Source organism: Etheostoma cragini, chromosome 17, assembly GCF_013103735.1.
Source record: "Etheostoma cragini isolate CJK2018 chromosome 17, CSU_Ecrag_1.0, whole genome shotgun sequence".
Classification (NCBI taxonomy): Eukaryota; Metazoa; Chordata; class Actinopteri; order Perciformes; family Percidae; genus Etheostoma; species Etheostoma cragini.
Genome location: NC_048423.1, coordinates 1,327,556 through 1,337,313, shown reverse-complemented (window position 1 = coordinate 1,337,313; position 9,758 = coordinate 1,327,556). Strand labels below are relative to the sequence as shown.

The window sequence follows — 9,758 nt, the reverse complement described above, 5'->3', positions numbered from 1 at the left end:
AATGTCCTATAAATGCTGACTGATCTGCATCTGTTTGTCTACAACTCTTAGAAGACGGAAACAGGGGGTGGGGGGGGGTCTAACTGCGTGTCAATCACTGCTCATGCACAGGCATGTAAAAAATCCAGAAACACATTACAAAACATAAAAAACAAGACATAAGATATGAAAGTTAAAGTCCTTTGAACAAAAACACATTAACATAAAAAATGATCAGTGTTTCCAACAGGGACGTTGTAGAGCGTCCTCTGGTGGACAGACTATGTAACGCCATCACTAACAGGGACGTTGTAGAGCGTCCTCTGGTGGACAGACTATGTAACGTCATCACTAACAGGGACGTTGTAGAGCGCCCTCTGGTGGACAGACTATGCAACGCCATCACTAACAGGGACGTTGTAGAGCGCCCTCTGGTGGACAGACTATGCAACGCCATCACTAACAGGGACGTTGTAGAGCGTCCTCTGGTGGACAGACTATGCAACGCCATCACTAACAGGGACGTTATAGAGCGTCCTCTGGTGGACAGACTATGTAACGTCATCACTAACAGGGACGTTGCAGAGCGTCCTCTGGTGGACAGACTATGCCACATATACACCAGCGCTCATTACATGGTCCGTTTTTATTTAATTAATATTCATTTATCAAAATAATTAATTTGTCATTATAAATGATTCTGTTGAATAAATATTTTTAAAAAAAATCAAGATTTTTAAATCCACCATGGTGGTATTTTCAAACCTCTTTCCTAGACAGTCCAGTATGTGTGCACCGCTGTAAATGTAAATGTGCTGTATTTATATAGCGCTTTTCCAGTCTTATCAACTGCTCAAAGCGCTTTTACATCTACAGGAAACATTCACCATTCACACACATTCATACACTGTGGCCGGGGCTGCCGTACAAGGTGCCACCTGCTCATCAGATAAACATTCACACACATTCACACTCCGATGCGCAGCACTGGGGGCAACTCGGGGTTCAGTGTCTTGCCCAGGGACACTTCGACAATGACTGCAGGGGCGGGGATCGAACCACCAACCTTCCGATTGGCAGGCAACCGCTCTACCACTGAGCCACAGCCGCCCCGCCTGTGTGAAATGGGATTTGAGGCTTTGGAGAAGACCAGAAGACATCATGTTAAAGCTGCCCTGCTCGCTCCTGAAGAGGATAAAACCTCCTTCCATGACAGGCATTCCTCACTAGCTTACATCAGCGTTACTCTCTGGGAAACTACACAAACTGTTTAGTCCCCTCAAGGTGATGTCAAGAGCTTCTTTGTCCGAGGTGACGTGATGTATGCAGCTTAAGTCAAGACATGTTTTAACTAGAGAGCCCATGGGTGCGCCTTGAACCGTGCTCCTTCAAAAACACAGGGTGCAAAGCTCTGAGGAGACTAATTTCAAGTTGAATAAGTCTCCTCAGAGCTAAATAAACGTTGAAAGTTTCAACGTGTATGTATTGCATTTTTGAGGTTCTTGACTTTAAATCAATAAAAGAAGCTAACTAAGCCTGCTTGGGGCTATGTTCACACTTGGCGTCTTTTTCACGATATATGGTTAAACCGTGTTTAAAAAAAGGTCGTGACATACTTTTTAAACGGCAGCGCAGACGATTTTTTCTGCAGCTCAGAACGTCTTTTTGAAGTTGAAAAAGTTTAACTTTTCTGAAAGAAAATGCCCTACGTCCAGCGCTTGTTGGACAGCCGACCAATGACAAGCCGAGTAGCCGGACCTGTCGTTTCCATAAAAACAAGAAAAAGGTGAGTCAGAATACCGCGAGTTATAGATATGACCGGGTGCTCACTTTCTTTTATTTAACGTGTGTAGGCCCTCTCTCTCTCTCTCTCTCTCTCTCTCTCTCTCTCTCTCTCTCTCTAGCGCGATCAACCGCTTTGTTTTCTCTAACCTTAGCACCGTTTCACATGGCGCTGTAGGATACTGTAACAGTAACTGTTGTTATGGCAACAAAAGATGCTCTCGGCTGATTTTTGGACCCACAACACTGCCAGCTTCCTCTTTTTTTATTACAAAAGAAGTGAACTTTTTCTTGTCAAAAAAGACGTGAAAAGAAGTGTGAACAACCCGACACACTGCCCCTTTTTTCACAGGAACGAGTAGAAAGTCATAGTACGCTCATACAGTTAAGAGATATAAGCCGTGACATGAACAAATGATTATTGAAGGTATAGTAAGCAGTGTTTTCCCCAGTGTTATGCAAGCCTGGTGGCCCCTGGTGGCCCGCCAGGCCGAAGTTGCCCCCCACCAGGACTAAGCCACTGGCAATTATTTTGTGTAATGTATTTTTAAGACTTTTTTTAAGCTATAGTTACAGTCGGGCGCCTCAGTTGGAAAACTTAGACGTAGTCATACTGTATTTTCAAGTCTCCACTTATATTTCAGCACTGTGTTAATGTAGGCCCCAATGAATCCGTCTTATTGCTTGTGCATGTGAATGTGCTGGCTGGGCAGTAGTTATCTGTCATTGAATTGGAGGGGGGAGGGGGGGGGGGTTGAGTTCAAATATCATCACTTACTGCACCTTTCAACCCACCCACAGCATCAACGAAGAGTCGCTTTCATCTAGTTCCAAAATCTTAAGACAAGAACTGAATCTTTACTGTTGAAACACACCATCACCATCACAGCGTCTCTCAATGTACCGTCTGGACAGATCTCTTGGTGTCTCTCTAATGGACCTGCCGGCCTCATCAATAATACACTCAAACATCTGCTTCAACAGCTTCCGACAACGAGGAGCAGCTTCTTCATGCAACTGTGTGTGTGTGTGTGTGTGTGTGTGTGTGTGTGTGTAAGTGTGTGTGTGTAAGTGTGTGTGTGTGTGTGCCACACATGTGGCCTAACTACACCCTCTTGTCTCTTTTGTAGCTCCGCAGTGGGTAACTGGTTCATCTAACAAGAGCACAACAAAGGTAACAGGATCTATAAACTCTGTGTGTGTGCGTGTGTGTGTGTGTGTGTGTGTGTGTGTGTGTGTGTGTGTATGTGTGTGTTAGTGTGTGAGACTCATGTTGCGCATCTGCAAGACTGTGCTGCTGTGTTGAGTGTGGTGAAAGACTTCAAACAACTCGTACACACACGTCCCCTGAGACCAACCTGACATTTTAGCGTCTCTCGAGCTCATTGTTTTGGTTTCACAGTCCCGCAACCTTACTTCAGTATCAGGTGACCAGCTGCCGAACATGTAAGGGAGTATTTAGCAGCTAAAGAGACTTAAAGAAGAAAGAGCTGTTGGGGGCAAAAATCACTGATAAACGCGCCGGAGGTGGGACAGAGTCGGGACGCAGTCGCTCCTCAGCCAACGGAAATTCACACATTGACTTGAATGGAAACCATTAAAGATGCTGTTATGCATCAGGTGGGATTTGGGCCCTCAGACCATCAGGGGCCCACACAGCCTCCGGTGTCAATTTAATGAATTGTGAATTTGATTTGAAATATGTGCAGACTAAAGTTCTATAATAACAAAGATGGGTCCTGCATGATTGGTTTATCTTGTGGCCCTTCCTATATCAACAAAAATATAGCTTATCTATCATTGTTATTATTTTAGTTTGCTGTCAGATGGTGCATATTCCTAAATAAGCACCTTAACAGTTTATCAGGTTTTTTTGTAATGGCATGTATACTATCACATGGGAAAAGTAGCTAGATTTACACACTGTGAATAGTTTTTTTTAAATGAGAATTATTTGTGAATCAAAAATTGAATCTTGAATTTCGATATCAAATGGAATCGTGACATTTTCTGGAAACTAGGGGTGTAGTTTCCATTTGAAACTACACCCCTACATTGACCTTTGTTTTATGCTTTCAACACTTTTTTCAATACCTTTGAATTACTTTTGAAGTTTTTCGACGATTTCAACGTTTTCAACATTTTAGTCAGTGTTTGCAAAGCACTATTTTACGTTTTCATGCATTTTGACACCTTTTAAAAAACGTTTTTTACACCTTTTTTGACACTTTTGTGGGTGTCCACGCCGCTTTCAGCCGGTGTCACATCGCTGTCTTACCCAGTTCTCGAAGTGCTTGCCGCCGTTGTGCAGGATGTCCTCGAACTGGATGATGCAGTTGGCCACGAAGTCGTCGTAGCCGATGGGAGCGTCGTGGAAGACGGACAGCTCGATCCTGCGGCCGCCGAGGACCTCCGTGGTGAACTCATCGTTCCACGCGGGGCTGTTGGTCTTCTGCTTGGTGGAGGTCTGACCCACGCGGGAGTCGTCCACATTCAGGGCGATGTACGTGTCCAGGAGGAAGGTCTGGGTCTTGGGGCCGACGGCGTGACGCAGGGACAGAGCCGTCGGTTTGAGGTCCAGAGCCTCGCGGATCTTGATCTTCAGCTGCCCGTTGAAGATCACCATGGCAGTGTAACGGTCCCTACGCTCTCTAGCCTGCTGGAACTGGGACTTGTTTACAATGCAAAGACCCCACCTTTCTCCTCCACCACTTCACCCAAATGTAGCCTATCCTGCGCTGCTGCAACGGTTTCAATAACGGCTCCGTTCAACCGGTGGTCCTCCAGGCAGATACTGGAAAATCCTTCCAGTTGAATATGACGACAAAAAGCGCAAACTGCGACGCCTTTTAAAAATGCGTTGGTCCGAATAAGCTGCAAAACTTGCCTTAAAACGTCTATAGACCATTCCACCGTTGTAATGACATCAACTGACAGGAAGTTAACAAGGGGCCATGCTGTTGCCTAGCAATGGGATTCCATCGAAAAAAGTCTAGTCGAATATGCTACAAATATCCCCCCAAAAACATCAACTGCAGCAACAGAGAAAACGACCGTAAGCCGGGGGGAGCCTTCCTCAGAAGTGCACGGAAGAAACATGAACAGCTACAGCAGAGTTAGCACCCCAAAACACGAGCAATTAATGGCCCCAGATGTGAATCGCTCTGTCATGTTTTGTTTTTTTGTTTTTTTACCTTCGAGGCATTAAAAAAAAACTCCGTTAGCTGTTAGCAGGGCACCATGGAAGCAGGAGCCTGTGGTGGAGGTGGGAGGCTCCAGATGAGTGCTGGCAGCCGCCGGAGCACGGCGGGCAGACAGCGGCTGGGCACCGCTGCAGAGGCGGAGAGGAGGGGCAGGTTCAGGCGGTAGGTAGGTAGGTAATGTAGGTAAATGCTCCTCGGTGCACGGCCTTGTTTCAGCCACTGCTGTTAATTTTAACTTCCCGTGGACATACCTCTGGCTGCCTCTCCCCCCTCCGACACGGCTCTGTCTCCGTCTCTCTCTGGTGCAGGAAATGCGAAAAACACGTCAGATTTCCCGGAGCCTGGTGTGACAGACTGGGGAGTGCGACACAAGCCAGACTAGGGAGGTGGTTAGAATCAGCAGGGCTGGGGAGAGGAGAGGGGGGCGGGGGGGGGGGAGAGACCAGTACGTGTCTGGGTGAGTAGATGAGTGGATAAAAACGCTTTAAGGTGCCCTTGAGCAAGGCTCTTCTTAATCGCCCAGGTGGAGCTGGAAAGGAGCCCATGCAGAGCTGCAGCTCCTATAGTTGTGTGTTTACAAAACTGTGGGAAATGCAGGAAAACGTGTGAAGTGCACGTTCTGCAATTAAGCAATCTGTTGCATAATAACTTAATAAATACAACTGACAGCCCCATAGAAGATGGGACCTCGTGGGATGAATGTGCGAAGCATGCGTGGAATTTCAAAGAGATATTGCAAGGTATGCACTGATGTCCAACATGTATTTCTTTAAACAGATAAAACCATTTTTAATTATCTAGGCCTAACACAACGTTTTGAAGTTTGTGATCTGAGTAGATGTTTAAAAATAGCAGCAGGGGCGTAGCCGTAATTTCCGAAGTGAGGGGGACAGATGGACAGGAGGAGGATTTTGATTAAAAGATCTTCTCACATCACAGATTCCAACTAGCCTACATTACATTTATGATTAATGGAAACGCAGACATTTCCCTTTTTCATGTTTTACTGCTAGATCTTGCATCAATAGGACCCCTGCTAACAAAACTAAAGTCTGAAAAAGGGACGTAAATGTCAATTGTTGTCCATTTTTGACACAAGGGTTAAAAAATCTGACTATAAATGTGCATTATTATATAAAAACAAATGCATCACCAGATTGGTATTTTCCATGAATCTGCTTGCCTCCAGCATGTTTTTAACACATGAGGCGGGATGTAAAGTTGAAAGTATTTAGTTACGGTTTGAGAAAATGTAAGAACGGAAGTTAAAAGGTCTCCAATCTGCGATCAACACAGTCTGATGGGGACTGCGAATGCAGTTGTGATAACTGTGAGGGTAAAACACAACTAAACCTTGTGTTTTCAGTCAGCTGAGAGGATGAATGTGATGTCACTTTATCTTTAACCCTTGTGTCGTCTTCCTGTTGACCCTGCAACCTTTTTTTTTCCTGGGTCAAAATTTAAAACTACAAATTATTTTTAACGTTTTGGTCGACCTTTTATCACTTTTGTGGCTTTTTCCTGATTTTTTTGTCACATTTTTAAAATGTTTTTTTCAATTCTTTCCTGCATTTTTTAAGCGGTTTTTTTTCCACATTTCTGAAGCTTTTTCCAGCATTTTTATTACCTTTTTCAACATTAATTTATGAATTTATTTTCAAATGCTATAAAATTGAATAAAACACCCAAATCAATGGAAGTAGTGAATTGATCATTTATTGCAGAGTGTTGTACAGAACCATCCATGTTATGGTTATTGACAATTTGTTTGAAAGAAACCACAAATTTCTGATATAGAAACCTTTTGATAATGGGTTAAATCTGACCCAAGGACAACGGGAAGGTAAAACCTGGAACACTGCTGACCCCCCCTGGTGATTGTTTGCACAGCCGAGCTCTAACAGCTGCAAGCGTTTGGTCAAGAAGGATTTCAGGTTTCCCAGAGTCGCATGAGAACAGAAGAAGGGATGATTAACAGGGGACAAGTGATGTGTTCCTTTAGGATTTGAACCCATACACTGACACTTAATTTTAACGTCACTTACACCACAATAATGTATCTTGTATCATGGCAACCGCACTTTAAAATACCTTTATTTGACGCCATTTTGCTTACTTTCAGTCTACCATATAATCATTGTCTATTGTTTGCATGTGTTTCTTGTGTGTTTACTTGTTTGTGTGTTTTTGCTTTTTGCTGTTATTGAAGAAAATGCTGCTGCTGTAATAACGAAATTTCACCGCTGTGGGATGAATAAAGTGTAATCTAATTTAATCTAATCTAATCTAATCTAATCTAATGCAAATTCAGAAGGGAGCATCAGCTTAATGCTGATAACGAAGTCCAACTCTCTACATTATCTGCCCCCCTTTACTTGGTTGTGTGTTATGTTTCTGATTCACACAATTGAATATCTGACAGGAGTGTTTTTCTGTCAAATAGACAAATGGTTGCAGATTGGACATGAAAGACATTCAATAAATAGCCCAACATGCACATTAAGTAGCTACAGACAATAATGGACATGTTATGACATTTGATATAAAGGACTTTTTGTAAATGTTCTTGCTGCAGATATTCTATAACGTCTTCTTAAAGCGTGATTTAGGCTTCTGCGTCCAATTTACGCCGTGGCTACACACGTAGGTAGGCCACTTGAAGAAAAGGACCTACGCCGGATCCTACGCTGCAGCCAGATGTGCATCGTAGCAAAAAATGTAACTACGTGTTGGTTTGGTAGTGTTGCATTCCCCCCCCCCCCCCCCCCATTTTCCTGGTTCCTCCTTCTCCAGAAACAACAGGAAATCAAGGAGAGGGTTAACTTTTCATGCTACATATGTCACAACAGGGTCAGAAAGCCCAGGGAAGACACTTTGTTTCCCTCACTGTGTCTCTAGAGTCACTACTCGCTCCGAAGCTAATTGCTGTCACTCTCTCCCTCACTCTACCACACACACACACACACACACACACACACACACACACACGTGGAGCCTCCGCAGGAACATACCGTATATTACGCTTAAGGGGTACTTGTTTTTTTCTGATCACAGCTGTGGGATAATACCAAGCAGAACAGCTTATTGCCACAGGAGACCCATGATTTGTCAGAACAAGGAAAACACAGGAGGAACTGATCAAATTCAGTAATATTACACCTGTGCTATGCAAATCAAACAACGCTCAAACTGTAGCATGGGAATGAGGCTTTGAGGCCAATTGTAGAGTTTGAATGTTTCCTTTGAGGGAAATGAACCCTCCTCCAGGTAAAAGCAAGCATTTCAGGAACGTGGAGCCAGTAACTTAAAACACTAAAAGCTTAAAAATCTGCTGGTCATTTCCTACTATCTATTGGAAGTTTGGTGGAAGTTCAGACGGATGATTTTTATTAAAAGACACTCTCCCGTTTGTCTCTCCAAATCACAGATTCCAACTAGCCTACATTTCATTTATGATTTATGAAATAGACGTTTCAATATCCGCTCCATACTGTTTAACTGCTGCATCTTGCTTCAATAGGAGACCTGCTAACATTTAACTAGTGTATAGTGGATCCACTAAATCCCAGGACCTGAAGTTGGAGCCCAACACAGACACCATCCTCAAAAAGGCCCAGCAGAGGATGTACTTCCTGGACCAGCTCAGGAAGCTCAACCTGCCTAAGGAGCTGCTGGTCCTCTTCTACTCAGCCATCATCCAGTCTGCCCTCTGCACGTCCATCACTGTCTGGTCTGGATCTGCCACCAAAGAGGACCGGAGCAGACTACAACGGACAGTAAGGACAGCAGAAAGATCAGCGGTGCCAACCTGCCCTCCGTTCATGACTTCTACTCCTCCAGAGTCAGGATACGGGCTGGAACCATCACTGCAGACCCCTCTTACCCTGGACACAACCTGGTCCAGCTCCTCCCCTCTGGGGGGCGCTACAGAGCACTGTAAACCCTGAGTACGCCAAAACCAAAACCAACAGACTCAGGAACCGTTTCTACCCACAAGCCATCTCTCTGATGAACAGCTGACTTTACTAGACTATTAGACTTTATTATTTATTTATTTATTCTATTTTATTGACACATTTAGTCTTTATGTCGATATATATTTGTTGTTTTATTTGATTTTGATTTATTATAAATAGTTAATAGTTTCATTTCAGCAGTCACGCTGAGTAGCAGTTGATGATCAGTAACAAGTTATATCTCCTACTTATTGCTGTTTCCTCTAATTTCTAAACTGTGTTGTACTGAAAAATAATCAGTGGATGAATCCATAATAATAAAAAAATCATTAGTTAATAGTTTAACCAACTCAGACAGTAACATCCTGCTTTCAAATTAATGCATGAGTGATGATCTAATGATATATAGTGTCATAGATTTAAAACCCATTGTATTTCTATGTATCATCTTATATTATATTATATTATATTATATTATAACAGTGACGGGGATGTGTTATACTTTTAATACTTTATCTACATTTTCCTGATTAAACTAGACTATTAGACTTTATCTGAGGGAACGTTTTAACTGCAGGACTTTTACTATAACAGACTATTTTACTGTGTGGTATTAGTAGCCTAGTAGTAGCCTCCTTTTATTTAGAAGGATCTAAATACTTCCTCCAGCACTGGCTTTAAGTCTCAAATCCATTTAAATCTTCCTGGTACAAAATGCAGCTGTCGGGCTTTTCACAGATTCCAAAAAAACAAAATCACATCATCTTTAATTTCAGTGTTAGAGTTGATTGAATGAGAGTTTTCTGAACACATTTCAAACACTTGATGGGAATTGCTG

At 43.1% G+C, this 9,758-nt stretch overlaps 1 protein-coding gene across 1 annotated transcript in view; it reads right to left on the bottom strand.

The window, feature by feature from the left end:
• LOC117960301 (protein kinase C epsilon type-like) overlaps positions 1–5,459 on the bottom strand; it is a 67,113-nt gene extending 61,654 nt beyond the window's left edge. The window contains exon 1 of the mRNA XM_034898125.1: positions 4,040–5,459. Coding sequence (XP_034754016.1) covers positions 4,040–4,387 — 348 coding nt within the window. The 5' untranslated portion in view covers positions 4,388–5,459. The remainder of the gene's footprint in view (positions 1–4,039) is intronic.
• Between the last annotated feature and the right edge of the window lie 4,299 nt (positions 5,460–9,758).